General features: G+C 37.3%; 1 protein-coding gene across 2 annotated transcripts in view; it reads left to right on the top strand.

Annotated features, from left to right (window-relative positions):
- The window catches only part of LOC139946927 (SH3 domain-containing kinase-binding protein 1-like), a 29,983-nt gene extending 18,427 nt beyond the window's left edge, over positions 1–11,556 (top strand). The window contains exons 8-14 of one of the 2 annotated variants that reach the window (XM_071944712.1): positions 375–417; positions 801–1,021; positions 3,840–3,990; positions 4,574–4,704; positions 7,528–7,722; positions 9,566–9,763; positions 10,984–11,556. In XM_071944712.1, the coding sequence (XP_071800813.1) occupies positions 375–417; positions 801–1,021; positions 3,840–3,990; positions 4,574–4,704; positions 7,528–7,722; positions 9,566–9,763; positions 10,984–11,160 (1,116 nt within the window). In that variant the 3' untranslated portion in view covers positions 11,161–11,556. The remainder of the gene's footprint in view (positions 1–374; positions 418–800; positions 1,022–3,839; positions 3,991–4,573; positions 4,705–7,527; positions 7,723–9,565; positions 9,764–10,983) is intronic. The other variant, XM_071944713.1, reaches the window with a different exon arrangement.
- Positions 11,557–16,090: the final 4,534 nt, after the last annotated feature.

The following is a 16,090-nucleotide window of genomic DNA, read 5'->3' as shown; positions in this document are numbered from 1 at the left end:
TCTTCGATTGTGAAGGGCAAGGGCACCAAGGCATTTTATCTTTTGTCAAGGGCACACTATGAGGAAGTTGTAAATTTCTACTGTTAGCATTTCAAGGGCACCAAGGCAATGGGGGGGGAACGCCCATGTTGCCTCTGTGAAGTATCAGGCCTTTTTGATCGGGATAAAGAATACATTTTTTTTAACTCACTTTTTTAGACAACCTCTGTATATCAAAACGCCAAACCTGTTCATCTTGTCGAAATCTTTCAAAATGTGTTTCTTTCCATCCGTGTGCAAAATTAATAACACAAAAGAACTTCAGCATAATTATCTTGATTTTTATGTCAAACTACATTAACGTTTTTGTTGATGTCATCATTTTTCCATTGTAGAAAGTGAAGAAGAAGGCTCCAATGCCAGCCAGACCAACCTCAGGTAAGGGTTACAAAAACATTGTTTAAAAGACGGGGTATGATTTTGGTAATTGTCAAAGTCCAATATCCTTACTTGGCGTATCCCCACATAATGTAATGCATATAATAACAATTCTGTTAATTTTGGGCTTAACTTGTCATCAAATTTGCAAGAAAATAATGGCGTTCAACCAAGGTTTGGCAAATTCACAATGAAGACATTCTATTACTTTTAAGAAAATGTTTGTTGATTTTATCTTGTTGAGTCACAGCAAAAAGTTTTTCAGAAGTTCAAAAAAAATTCTCAAAAAATTAATAGTAAAGACTTATTCAACATCGTATTGAATCTAGTTAACCAAACCAGTTTATTGTGGCTCTTATATTAAATCTTCTGGTTACTTGCAGTCGTTCCGAGACCACCCCAATCAGAGACCAAGATAGCCTCTTCCAAATCTTCAGTGGACAGCGCTGCCCCGCCCAAGCCATCTCAACCTCCACCATCTTCCAGTCCGGAGACGTCCTCCACGCAATCTAAGGAGGACGCACCAAGGCGACCATCACATCCCACTACTCAGCCTCGAGATGAGACGAATCGCAAGCCGCATCCACAAGCTGCACCTAAGCCGGTAAGAAAAAAACTCAAATCTTTGTATACCATTCCCCTCTCCCTCCCCCTCCACACTCTCTCTTTGACTGGTGAAAGAAAAAGATCACAATATCTTCTTATGGCATGTATGGAAAGTTTTGCGATAACACCATGTAATGACTCTCTCTAAGTGAGTTGGGGACAATCAGAGCACCGAAACGTCGAGTTGAAACCAACGGTTCTTTTCAGATTCACCCCAAGTCATTAGAAATTGTCATTACATGGTGTTACCGCAAACCTTTCCATATCGTATTTCCACCATGCAAAGTTTCAAATCCAACTTAAAATATCTTCTTGTCAGAACATTTGTTTGTATGAGAATGTCACCTTAGCTTTCTCTTTTACTTGTAAAAGAAAAAGTTGAAATTCCCTGGCTTTCCAGGTTGTATCATAAATGTGGGTGTGATCCCAGGCTACACGACAGTTCACGGTTGTATGACAAAATAGCAAGATGCTAGATAGCCCAGTGGGTAGAGCGGCGGCACGTTAATCCGGGGGTTGTTGGTGCAAATCCCACTATAAGTCATTTCGTCTTTGTTCAACCCGCAATTATCTGAAATTTACCCGCTCAGTTTCCCTTGTGGTTTTTTACTTGATTTTGAGAAATAAGCAAATTTATTACATTCTTGTCGAGTAAACTTTTCCCTTGCCTAAACAAAATACTTCATCAAAACCCGATACCTATTCTATGTTCCTAAAATCTTTCCACTTTGTATCCTATCTTTATTTCTGACATACCAACTAACCGCCAACACAACTAGCCTAAAAAGGTGAGTTCAAAAATGCAACAGGAATTTATGTAGCTTTATTAAATCAACGCTGCACATTAACTACTGTAGATATTGCATAGGAATTTGTGTTTCTCTGGTAAAAGCAATAAGCCAATGCATGATGTAAAGCAAAAGTTACTGTTAGAAAAGTTGATGAGCTATATGAGAAAATATTAATTTTGAATCAAAACTTAAAGTTGAAAAAGCGTACTGAAGGGAATGTTTTTTTCCTTTGGGGGGGGGGGGGGGGTGGGGGGGGACACGGATGTTTAAGTCGGAGCTTTCAACTGTAATTCTAAATATCACCCTGGTAGTTGTACTAAATCTCCCTGATTGCAAGATGGAAAAGTTTGCAGCTCTGACTTTTTTTTCCCAGTGTCATTGAGAGGAATTCTAAGGCTTAAGATTCTTAGCTATATAGTTCATGTAGATACATTCCATTTAGTTCGCACTTGACGCCACAATGTGTACAGTCAGCCATCTTCATACTCTCGCACAACTTTGCATTATGCCTAAATTCCACGGGTGGTATGCAGGAGTTTTGTCGTGTAGATTTTCATTTCATCCATACATACATTACAGTAGTCACTGTGTTTTTTGTGGTTGGAACCTGGCAGAGCTCTTCATTGAGAAAGTTCAACACAGAAGGACTAGTTTTCTTTGGTCACATAGTCACTTAGAGCCATTTTCCATACAAATGCAGTGCAACCCAATGCACAGTCTAGTCTTGCACCCTGTATTCTCCCTTGCATTTTTATTTAGTTTTTGTTTGTTTTTTGTGGGGGGGGGGGTACAAGATGGCTTCTATTTGCAAGTTGTCACAAATCCCTCAATATACGCCTCTGGAATCTACAATATGTAGTTTGAACGTGATTAACATTAAAGGTGGGAGTCGCACATGTAGATTGGAAACTACGCACAAATTAATGACCATCAAAACATACTTTGTGAAAACCACTGAAAAAGAGGTTTCCTTCGAAGCGATGGTTCGGATAATTTTTCATTCGAAAGATTTGAATATGAGAATCATCTCACTTCCCAGGCACCAGGATGGATTAGAATGTTTAAATATCAAAGTGACATTTTTTTTTTCTTTCATTTTTTCTCACCAAGTAGACACTATTCAGCTATATTTTGCATAAATCAGCACTGCATTGACAAAAACTACTCTATGATCCTACATTGTACATGTGACTTCGAGTCAGAAAGCTAGCAAGTTAAAATATTATTTACGTTGCTTTCTTTGAATATAACAGTTATAAAATGCGGTTAAAGTTGCTTTAGTTTGATGCAGTTAAAGATGCTTTAGTTTGAGTTATATTACCATTTAATCCCTTTTTAACAATGTTCAGTAGCCTTTGATTTTGAACATCAATTATTTGCAAAAACAGTTTCTACATTTCAGGAAACCAGGGAAATGGTTGGGAATTATAATTAATCATGACTGTTGTAACAATGTAAACGCTGAGATTAAGTTTGACTAATGAGAGTGCGTTTATTTGCCTGCTTATTGTTGTACACATAAAGTGACATTTTGGCTGGTATTTTTTATTGCTGAGCAAACTGCTCTCTTAGCAACTGCAGCCAGGGCTGGGCTTAATTGCGTAGAGGTGCTTAAGCACACAAACTAGCTAAGCAGCAAAACAGTCTTGTTAATCAGAAAAAATATGTCATTGTGAACCATTTGAAACTGGTTGCCTGTGTTGTGTTTTTTTGTTAACAGGAAATTATTCAGCCCTTTTGTCTGCTTTAGCATATCTTCAAAATTAGGTCTAGATCCCAGTTTCATAAAGCCTGGAAGCACACAAAATTGCTAAGCACAGACAAGAATTGCTTAACAGATAATTGTTGTGACTAGTGCCCAACTAGATTTTTGCTTAGCAAAGAAGTTTGTCAAGCAGTATTTTCTGGTTAAGCAGCTTTATGAAATTGGCCCCTGGTACCTATGCTGTAATGTCCAACTTCACCCAATGATCCCAATGAAGCCCTGTTAGGAACCAGACTTATATTTCTTTGTTGTATTTATAGGCGTTACCAATTCCTTCAAAGAAACCCGCAGTGAAGAGTAAACCGCCGCCTCCAAAGCCTTCCGGTCCGCCTCCGACAGTAGAAAGAGAGGAACCTCATCCAGCTGTAGTCTTAAGAAGGAGACCTCCAGTCAATGATACCCAAGAAGGAGGTTAGTATAACAGGGATGATGTCAAACGACTATCGGAATTCAGACTTCTGAAGTTAACCTAGTGAGGAAAAACAGCCCTTGTTTTTCCCAGATATAATTTACAAACCTTAATAGTTATTCAGAGATCTTTGATCTATGTCAGTGACTAGCCAGCATGACCAATATAAATGTAGCTTGTCGTTTCACTGGTCCGACAGGTTTGTCACTAGTCCCTATTCCATGTTAAGTAGGGATGCTTTTCCGCACCCCTTGGAGAGAATTCTAGCTGGTCCTTAGGTGTTTTAACTGGCATTTAGCCAGCAGACCACTTTTAAAGGAAACACTGCCATTGATACTCTTCTCCAGTGTGTCGAGGTTCTTAAAAGCTAAACCCAAGGGATTTACCAACAGGTGGAAATGCCACTTCAAAGGTATCTCCTAAAATTTGGATTCTCATTCCAGACTAATCTTTTGTCAGTAATGAGGCAAATAAACCAGATCCCTTGGGCCTCAAATTTACTTTAACGGGATGTGAACCCACGACTCAAATCAACAAAAACCCAGAATAAATTTTTTGTTTGTTTGTTGCTCTGCGTAATAACAGAAGTGGGATTCGACGACATAAAAGCAGACTCTCCTCAGAAGCTAACACATATCACGCTATCACGGCCAAAGAACGCCAACCGAAGACCGCCCTCAGTGTTCGGGGGACAAGGCGGGAACCTCAGCGATTCGGTAAGTGTTTAACTCAACTGGCTGCCGGTAAGGGACCAACAAATCAGATGCATGTTGCAAGTGCATGTACTAAAATCTTGCAAGAACTAACAGTGTTTTTTTGTTGTCTACTTTTCTCCCTTCTAAAACTTAATCTAACAACCTTGAAAAAAAAAATATTTAAACCAGCAGCCAACTTGCAGAAAACTCCTAATAATGCTTTCACGGGAACATTTTTAGATTTAGTCTAAAGCAGTGTAACAAAATCAAGCAAATGCTTTATAATACATTTTCCAATTCACTGCGCTTCTTCAAAGGTTTTTTTATTTGCTTTTTTTTTAATAGTCAAGAATAGTTCTTCATTTGTATAAAGTTCACAATAAAAACTTTTATCTTGAAACTCATTTTTACATGTTATTTGACGACACAAATTTACAATATTCAATTACTTTGTGTGCAGGCATTTGAGGAAATGATAGATTGATAGAATTCTACATCAGAGTTTTGCTTCTAGTTATCCTTATCATATTTACATTTTCACATTGAACTGGGCAAAGTTCCCAGTTTAGGATAATTCTAAGTTCTGCCAAGTTGGCAACAAAGTCTCGAATTAGCTCTTGGCAGAACAAATGAAACACTTTTAACATGAAAGATTTCTAACTACAAAAGTTCTAGCACTTGCACTTTTCTTTTAAAGGTAGATTAACTGCTCTAGATTTATAAAATTCAAGATTAGAAAATCTTGTTGCTTCACATTTTTTGCGTAGTTTTTGCAATTAAGTATGAAAAACCTAGGTGCTAATTATATTTGTCAACCAATTTGCTGTTTTGATCCTTTTACTGCTGATTTTTTTAAACTTCCTATTATTTCAGGTTCTTTGTGGCTATAGAAAGAAATAACAAGAGTTTTGTCATGCCGGTTGTGAAGAATGATAATTTGTGATTTGGTTACGATAAATTCATGTTTTTCATGACCGATCATTTCAAAATGTGTGATAACCATGAAAGATTAATCAATGAGCAGTTTGCCTTGACCAATTATCTTGCCATTAATCAGACATGTGACTTTCATTCTCTCCAATTGTGTTAATTTCCATCTTCAAAGAATTAAAAGTCTGAAGAAATCACTATGTTCATATTTTCAAAATGATCATCACTTTCAACTTTTCCAACTTCAATACAACTATGAAATCAGACTTTATGAAATCTTGGATCATTTGTTGACATCAATGTGAAATCATTTCAATTCAAAAATCATCTTTTCATACATCCCAGGCATGTATCTTTTCAACTGATCAGTCAATTTCTTCATTTCTCTTGAATACAATGTTTGTAAGAGTGCCATAGACAAATGATCAAGAAACATGGCACAAAGTTTGTTGGGCCATTTCCACTTACATGACATTTTAATTTTTATGTTTCTATTATTATTACACCAATCTGGAGGTCCTAAGTTCAGATCTTGCTCTTGTCAGTTTTTCGCTGTCACATAAACTTAAAAAACTGCCTTTTAAGAAAAAAAACAAGACTCTGTAGCATTATAGTTTCCTTGCCGTCATGCTAAGATTCCCTCGTGTCTTTTTTAAATCCATAATCACTCCTGTTCTCTCTTCCTTGAATTTCATAGTCAACATTTCACAGTCGTAGAATCGCAGGTTTGTTTTCAAATCCCTATTTTTACAACTGGTGCAATGTATTCCCATCTCAACCAACAATGATAATTAAGAAAAGTTATATTTTAGTCAGATTTGAGATGAAAAAAAGTTCAGAATTTACAAGATTTATTTCTTACTTATTCGAGTGAACAGTTTTTAGAGGGAGTTCAACTCCAGTTGATTGCTTTGGATTTTATGAGGTCATATCTTCACGTAACACTATAATAAATGTTAAATTTGCATCGGGACAAAGAATACTTTTTATGTTTTACCCATACTCCGTTGTGGCGTGTCATGACAGAGCGGTCTAGTGCACCGGGCCCAAGCTCTTGTGTTGTTAGTAGCAGAGTGTGGGTTCTAATACTGGTTATGACACTAGTCCCCCTTGCAATGCAAAGTTGGGAAGAGATTGGGGAGGTAGTGCTTTCTGCTCTACCGGCCAGGCTTCTGATTGATGATACCCAAGCCTACATCCTTATGGACTGTGAAGGGGGTAACCCTGTTTCAGCCCCAGGAGTAGGTGGCTCCTAGTGGATTATACCCATGCCTACGTGTGTACATCCTTACGGACTGTGAAAGGGGTAACCCTGTTTCAGCCCTAGGAGTAGGTGGCAACATGCCCCTGGTGACCACCTTCAGTTGCTTGGAAAACCTGTTTAATGTTGGAATTGATAATTTATTTATACATTTATCGTTCCTGGTTTTTCTTTAATGAAAGCGATATAATAATGCTTTCATTTAAAAACAATTTTTGTAAAACAAGTCATTAAAATATGACTCTGGAAAAAAAATTGAGCTTGATATTATAAACAGCACAAAACAACCCTTAGGTATGACCTCATAAACATTCATGAATATATGACCTCATAAATATTCATGAATATATGACCTCATAAATATTCATAAAGGAATTTCCTCACGAATATTCATAAACCAAATCAAACTAAAGTGATATCAAACTCCCATTGCATGTTGCCTGTTTGTATATCATTCCCTTGTCTTGACAACCAACAGGAAAATGTGCCAATCAAACAGCTGTGATCTCATCCTTACCCATCATGCATCTGATTACCCACAATGCCATTTGCTTTTTGTTTGTTTGCATGTGCATGCTTTCCTCTAGTAGTGTTTTCCTTTAATGCTTGTCTTTGACATTTCCGTTATAATCTAACCTGTTCGCTATGTGCAGAGGCTCAAATTTCAACAGCATGTCAAGAATGGGGATTCACCCGATAGTCCCAGTAACCTTGCTCCTTCTGTCGCTGCTTCTCCTCCTGCCGTTACTTCGCCAACAAGTCCTGTTAATTCTAGTCAGACTCCGTGGGTTATGGAGTTGAGAGCCAGGTCTATAAAGAAAGCGTCCCCCCTGGCAAAAGAACCCCAGGTGATAAAGTTGGTCATGATTATTCCTCTCTTTTTGTCATTTTATCCTTTGGTCCTTCGGGCTTTCAGTAATGTTTTTTTTTTTCTAAAATGTTGAAGAAACAGTACAATACAATATGACCATCTGGTATGAACAAATGAGGTTTGTTCTCTTCTACCTTGAAGAAGACCAACTCCTTCATGATAATATTGGTTAAAAGATAAAAAGTATACTTCAAGGAGCTGAAAATCTCATTCAAGAAGCATATATAAAACAAAATGTTTTATTTACAACCAATCCATCAAGCATTATTTGCAGCTTTAAATTCTTAATCTAATAAAACACACCCTTTAGTCAATGCTCTCAACCAAGCTAAAATACCCTAGTTGAATTAATCACCTTATTTGAGCATGAAAAACTGCAAATAGGTAAGTGGAATACAGCCTACCTTTAGAGTAAAAAGAAACTAACACTATGCATTATTTTAATTTAAAGTCAAGCAAATAAAGCTTCATTATTTTGTTTTTCTTTCTGATTTTGCTTTCATTTGGTTTTTAATTTTGGTTTCAGTTACATATTATTTTTGTCTTATGACTACTAGAATATTAACTGGTAAACATGGTAAATATTGATAGTTTGCAGGAACACCATGTGTGGATTGCTTATTTTTTTAAGTTTGCATTTAAAAATCTGAAGTGGCTCATCTTCAAAACACACACAGTTTCCTTTTCATCGATATCGTACACCCTAAACAGAGTGAGGATATTTTTTATTTTGTTTTTTTTTGCCCACGCTTGTTTTTTTTTTTTAAATGTGTGCACTTGTGCTGAGACAAAGACGTGAGTACAAAAGTCAGGGAATATTTTGCAATTTTTGTCCCTTTTTTCCATTCTATGAGCCAATTTTGTTGACCTTGTGGCAAACCTAAAAACCTATTTGGATGATTTAATCGTCACATACATGTAGATTACCGCAAATCAACTCGCCCTGCTGCTATGATTACCCAGCTTGTATTGTATACTGCACTGCCAAGCACTCCTGTTTAGTATGACCATGCACTGCAACCTTGACAACACTGCATTCTCCCTCTAAGCAACAATAAAGTGTAGTCTTGAACCTTGGTGCAGCCATCTTGTTCCCTCATCTATGAAGACAATACAGGCCTGAAATAACTCATGGAGGCCACAGCCTCTTATGCCCTGGTCATGGCCTTGGTGCCCCTTCGAAAGTCACTCTGGATGTTGCTATGACATTGTCTATAGCTCTGGCCACTTCTATATTAAGCCATTTGCAAGTTAGATTTGAATAATGTCTGGTACGATGACGAGCAAAAATTTAACTCTAGACCAGTCTGGTTTGGAGCTTGAGACCAGTCTTAAAGGCCCGGTCCCACTGCAGTGATAACGAGAACGACAACGACGCAAAGAGAATGCATTCTATTAGTTGAATGAGCGTGTGTGTATTTTGCGTGGAGCAATTCAACCAATAAAATGCGTTCTCTGTGCGTCGTGATAGTTATGGTTATCGCTGCAGTGTGACTCAGCCTTAGGTCTGCACTCATTGCATAACTATGTTATGGCTATTGCTGTAGTGAGATCATCGCTCACACAACTACGGCCAAATAGTCATGTCACACACGGCAAACACAAAACCAAGACCAGCATCTGGTTCCCATTTTAGTCAAATGAGCAACCTTACACATTGTATACAGGGGATCTGCCCACAAGATGGCTGCACCATGGGTTCTTTGCTTCTCTGCAAATTATATATGTTGTTTTCACAAATTGTTATCCATGGAGCTCTTTTGAATTTGAAAAGGGTGTTCTTGAGTGACATCTTTTACATGAACTCATTCCTTCCGCAGCCGCTCGTCGAAAATGGCACCGCAGCGCCTCCACCCCGGCCGAAGTCTTCTCCGATCGGTCCCTTGACAGGAATCGTCACAGCCCAGTCACCTTCAGTGACTGTCACAAACTCCAAGGGACAGACGGATTCCTCCAGCGCCGTGAAAAAACGACCAACCAGTTTGATATCTGATAACAAAAATGCGTCCAATGCACAGGTACGGCTAATACAAAATACACATCGTGTGTTTAGGTTTGCTGTTACTATATGTAGCCCTGCTGCCATAGGCAGTGCGCCATATCAATACAGCTAATTATACAGGCATTTATAAGGGGCTTCCAAAGCGACATATATAGCGCTCAATATCTGTCGCTCAATGACGCTCAAGTCACAGCAATCTTAGTATTTTCCTGCAAGGTATTGTGGAAAGTATCGAACCATTTCCGTTACATAGCACCATGCAATGGTTTAAAGACAGTGGACACTATTGGTAATTGTCAAAGACTAGCCTTCACAGTTGGTGTATCTCAACATATGCATCAAATAACAAACCTGTAAAAATTTGAGCTCAATCAGTCATCGAAGTTGCGAGATAATAATGAAAGAAAAATAACCCTTGTCACATGAAATTGTGTGCGTTTAGATGGTTGATTTCGAGACCTCAAGTTCTAAATCTGAGGTCTCAAAATCAAATTCGTGGAAAATTACTTCTTTCTCGAAAACTATGGCACTTCAGAGGGAGCCGTTTCTCACAATGTTTTATACCATCAACCTCTCCCCATTACTCGTCACCAAGAAAGGTTTAAAACCAATAAATATTTTGAGTAATTACCAATAGTGTCCACTGCCTTTAAAAGGTGCTGTGGTGCAACATGCTGCCAACCAAACCAGGAACACTGGTGGGAACCCCCTTCTCGTTATGATAAGTGCTCCAGGTTCTTTTACGTGTTGCACAACACACAGGATCTAGGGCTTTACACACCATCCAAAGGACGTATAATAATGATCGAGTGTCTTGCATAATGACACAAGTGTCTTGCTTAAGTGTCCTAAATGGGACTAGTTAAAGCCATTGGACACTTTAGGTAAACGGTATTGTCCAAGGCCCACACTGCGTGTATAACAAACCTGTGAAAATTTAGGCTCAATCGGTCATCGGAGTCGGGAGAACATAACAGGAAAACATAATCCGTAATTCTCGATATCAAGAATTGATATTGTTTTAATGTTTTCTCCAAACGTAAAGCACTTCATTGAATAATAATTCAAGAGAAGTCTTTTGCCATTACCTTCTGTAAACCCTGTAAATTATTTGTAAATCTGTGAACTTTAAAAAAAATTTTCTTTACCGAAAGTGTCCAATGGCTTTAAGCTTAACCATGTTTGTAACTTTCTTTTGTCCTGTTTTTTTTCTTTCTTTCTTTAACTTTCTTCCAGGTGGAGGAGCTCAAGAAAGATATTAAGACACTTCAGGATCAGATGGTTAGCGTCAGGTCCGACATGAAGAAAGAGGTCGTTAAGCTGATGACTGAGCTCGATGAAGAGAAGAAGTTCAGAATGGCAATGCAGGTAGAATTGGATCGCATTAAGAAACTGGTCCTAGAGAAAGACTGATGTAGGAATGGGGGGGGGGGGGTTAAGTCATGGGGTCAACTGGAGGTCATGGGGTCAATCTTAGGTCATGGTTCAAGCTTAGGTAATACAGAGCTGGATGGCATTAAAAAACTTGTCCCAGGAAAGGACATGTAGGAATGGGGGCCCATTAGTTGTATGTAATGGGGTCAATCTTAGGTCATTGGCTGACCTTGTCTTGGCTTTGGTGCCCCTTAAAAAGTTTCATGTATACCTCGGGATTTTCCAATGGAAGTGCCCTTTGTAAACCAAAAAAAATAGCATTGCCCTTTGATAGATGAAATTCCACGCCTGCTTTGGTCAACCTAAGGTTACTGGTCAATGTTGGGACTTTGGGTAGATTTGGTTGAATGGTCCTTTGGCATGGCATAACGGTCAGTTTGTTTGACCAAAAGAACATTTCAACATTTCTAAATTACTTGAACACAAACGGAGAAAAAACTGACATGCATTTGGATTATAACAAGATCAGCCATTTCCATAATGCCCCAGAAAAACATTCCGTAGAAATTATTCCAGCAACTGCAGTAGAACTGGTGGCAGATAATATATCCCTTTTTCTATAATGAATCATTCCAATGACCTCTTGAGCTGTATAATCCACACACTGTCACCATTATAAAGACTGTTCCATTAAAGACTTTGAGGGTAGAACCCTAAATGCCCTTCCGAAAGACCCTTCAAACCATTCCTTGTTTATTCCAAAAGTATTTTTTAAATATGTGCCTTATACGGTGGAGTTGTTAGATCTGTAAATTTTTGTGTTTTCGGAAATAGAATTAACAGTTGCAAACTGCTTACCGGCTAAAAGAACCTATAATATAAAATACAAAAAAATAGTTAGCGGCCTTACATTTGACCCTAGCAGAGCTCTTCTCAAAGGCTAAAGCGGTATTTTGCCCTTGTAGCCTTTGAGAAAGACTCTGCTAGGCTCGAAATGTCAGGCTGCTATTAGTTTGTTTAGTTATTGTAGGTTCAAAGCAACAGCAGATCATCGCTCAAACTATGGAAACTAGTTTCCTTTGAAATAAGTAGTTGCGTCTTAGAAACACCAAAGGTTGATTTAGTCTGAGTTTGCATGTGCCAAAAAGCTTTCACTAAATTGTGGTATTTGTTAGCGTCATTTTAGCAACATCTTTATTGGCCTATAAGCTGTGACCTACTTTGAGTAGGATATTGCGCCAGTCAACTTTTATAAATATATATAGTTGCATTTCGAGCATTCCAATGTTTTTGATAATTCCATATTCTATAATATTCATTCCTAATGAGTCAATTGTCAAGGCCAAATTTAATAAAGCCTGTAAGCATAATAAGTAAGTACAGGAAAACCTTGCTTAACAAAAACTGGTTACCATCTTAAACTCCATAAAGTTTACATGTTTGCAACTTTCATTATTTGATAAGCAAACGAATTTGCTAAGCAGTTAATGGGTAAAACCAAATGAATATTCTTTATCCCTGATGCAAATTTAACATCTAATAAACAGTATTTTCTGCTAAACAGATTTATAAAATTGGGCTTAGGTTAAACTGACCGGCCCAGAGACAGATCTTTGCACTGTCAAAACTTTTCTCATGATCCCGGTTGTCTCATTTTTTATGAACTCAATTTTTTTTACACAACATGCACAGAAGGCTGGTATACTCCATGTTTCAATTCTCTACCATTGCATAAATAGCATACAAAAACTAACATGGGTCCATGCCAAGATCGTCTTGGTAACTTGTTGAGTCAGTTAGTTTTTAAAGTTGAAATTTTCTGCGTTTGTTTCAAATATTTCACGTAAATTTGCAAGAAGAAAAGATATTGTTTTTACTTGTTGCATTATCGTTCATATTTTTTGCAATACAGTCATTTAGAATGGTGAGGGACTTGTACTTGCAGTATACTCACCACCAACAATATAAAGAAGCATGCATAGTTGAGACAAATTTTGTTGACTTTTTTGCATGAAATATTTATATTGGTGTTAGTCAGTGTTATGATATTATCACTTTTGTTGGATACAATTAATTACTAATATAATATTGTATATATTATTCTAAAGTATGATAAATAATAAATTATAGATTGGCAATGTGAAATGCACATTTTGTTTAAATACATCCCGAAATAGTATACACAGACTTGTGTTTCAATTTTAGTTAAATAGAAATTATGGGTCATTTTAACACATGTCGGAGATACAAAGAAAAAAAAGATGAACTAGACATTTTCTATCATTCCAAACCACAGTGGATTTTGAATGGTCAGTCAGTAAGTCAGTAAGAGGGTTGACTGTGTACTGTCTAGATGATATCGTATTGGGGTCTGGAATAAATTTAATGGTCACACAGTAGGCAGGTTAAGCGAAACACTTCCCTAATATGTTTTATTAATCCCTTATTCCAACAAAGTTCCCTTTGCACCACTTTCAAGTTTTTATGTTTAACTGCTTTTCCGCTATTGGGATTTTTGTTTTTATACTAAATCTGTGTTTTACAAAGAAATATTAAACACACACAGGAGTGACATCCAAACAAATTAGAAGCACATAAGTTAATAACAAATTAAGGTTTAGAATTTGTACTTAAATAACTTTTCCCCAAAATTTCAATAAAATAACAAGTAGTTGTAATTTCATATACAAACTAATTTTTTAAAAACTTGGTTGTGATTTATGTACATTTGTTATCTCAGCTGAACTTTATGTACTGGGCACTTTAGACCAGTAGCACAATCTGTATGTAGACTTAAAATAAAAACTTTCAATTTAATTTAAAGAAAACATGTCTGAAACCAGACTGTGAAACTCTTGCGAAAGCAAATTAATTTGAAGTGAAGTTACTTGACTTTGGCAATGGGGCGGTGCTTTTTTTTCTCATTGTTGGTTCAGTTAATTTCACTGACATGTTGACTAGTTTTAAATGCACTGGACACCTTTGGTAATTGTCAAAGACCAGTCTTCTCAATTGCTGTACCCCAACTCTGCATAAAATAACAAACCTTTAAAATTTGGGCTCAATGGGTCATCAAATGTACTTAATACGAAATGACCTCCATAATGTCCTACTTTTTGGGGGAACAAAAAACTCCTTCCCTTTTTTCAAAAAGTCAGGACCTTAAACATTTTGTTTCTTTTTTGGCACAACTGTATTTTACTTATTGTTGAATACAGTGTAGTTGGGGTCAATAATAATTTATTTAACATACCCAAGCAACAATACATTAAAATGATGCTTACAGGTTGGTTCTTGGCATAACTTTCTGAAGTTTCTTCTTTTTAGTTCTCTAAGGTGTGTGTAATGCTTGCCAGAACGAACTAGAGGAATTAAGATCTGAACTCATTGCCAGAACTTGTCTCTACAGAGGAGAAAACCAAAACCAAATTGTTGAAATTAATTTTTCCTTTTAAGATAAAACTCTGTTAGGTTGGTTTATCTTTTAGGTTGGTTCACCATGTGTGTTTTGTCTATACATGTAGCATAAATAATTTGAAAGTGTGTTTTTGTTTGTTTTGTGTCGTTCAAGATTGTGAAACCACGAGTGGGATTTTTCCCAATTGATGGATTCTTTTAAATATTGCCCATCAGTTTTAGAAATGTTTTCCACATTTATATGGTGGAAAGGAGTTGTACAAATTAAGTACGTATTATAGAAATAAGAATGTTTAATTTGCTTTCAAATACTAATTATTTGATTATTGGAAAATACAAAGATATTTTACTAAGAAAAATTGGAGTTTGCTAAATTAATAGTGCTGTATGATATTTAATAAATAAATCAGATGAGATTAAGATATTTGAATAAATAAAGAGACATAAGGAAATATATCATATGTATCGAGTGTTTTATTATTCTGCTATTTTAATGGTTACACACCTATATTCCGACACCCCTATGTTCCGACACCCCTATGTTCCGACAATTCAGCCTATATTCCGACACCCCTATATTCCGACACCCCTATATTCCGACACCCCTATGTTCCGACAACTGAACCTATATTCCGACACCCCTATGTTCCGACACCCCTATATTCCAACACCCCTATGTTCCGACACCCCTATGTTCCGACAAGTTGTTTCGCACATTATTACTCTGTTGATCAATAACAACACAACTTGTTTTACAGCCAGGTTTCCCGGTGAATTTCGGCCGGGATTAGGTTTGAACATTCATAAGATGAATTTGTACTGTTTTAAAAATGATGGAATCAAATTAAGATAATCGGTGCTTTGCTATTGTTAGATGCGTGTCCGACGTGTTGATAACATTTCATGAGCCTTCAATTAATAAAGATTCCAACCCTCTACTGCTACATAAAGATAGGTTACCGGTACGTTTATGGACTAAATTGCGGTCGGGTGAAGTTTCCTTAAGTCGCACCGTTAAAAAACAAATGACAAACACAAAATATTGGTGCAGGTTGTCGGAACATAGGGGTGTCGGAACATAGGGGTGTTTGGGTCGTTGGAAGGGGGTCGGAACATAGGGGTGTCGGAATATAGGGGTGTCGGAACATAGGGGCGTCGGAGTATAGGTTGAGTTGTCGGAATATAGGGGTGTCGGAACATAGAGGTGTCGGAACATAGGGGTGTCGGATCATAGGGATGTCGGAATATAGAGCAGTCACCATTTTAATTTTGTTGGTTCAAAATAATTACAGTGACTTGACAAAGTCACACATTTATTTCCTATACACGAACCGTTTTACAAATCGATAAAATCTAAAGTCTATAAAATAACGACTCAGCCGAAGAGCCGAAGCTAAATTTGGTTTAGCCTGAACATCATTCCGAGGCTGAAGACAGGGGGGGCCAGTCTAAACTTGGTTTCGAAAAGGGATGTTTCTAACATTAGAGGGCGCTGTGTAAACCTTGGCCATTCGTCCCGCTAAAGACAACAGAGGGCGCTATACATTGAGAC

The sequence above is a fragment of the Asterias amurensis genome, chromosome 14 (genome assembly GCF_032118995.1).
Source record: "Asterias amurensis chromosome 14, ASM3211899v1".
NCBI lineage: Eukaryota > Metazoa > Echinodermata > Asteroidea > Forcipulatida > Asteriidae > Asterias > Asterias amurensis.
Note: the sequence above shows the minus strand (reverse complement) of the source record. Positions and strands in the feature narration are given on the sequence as shown.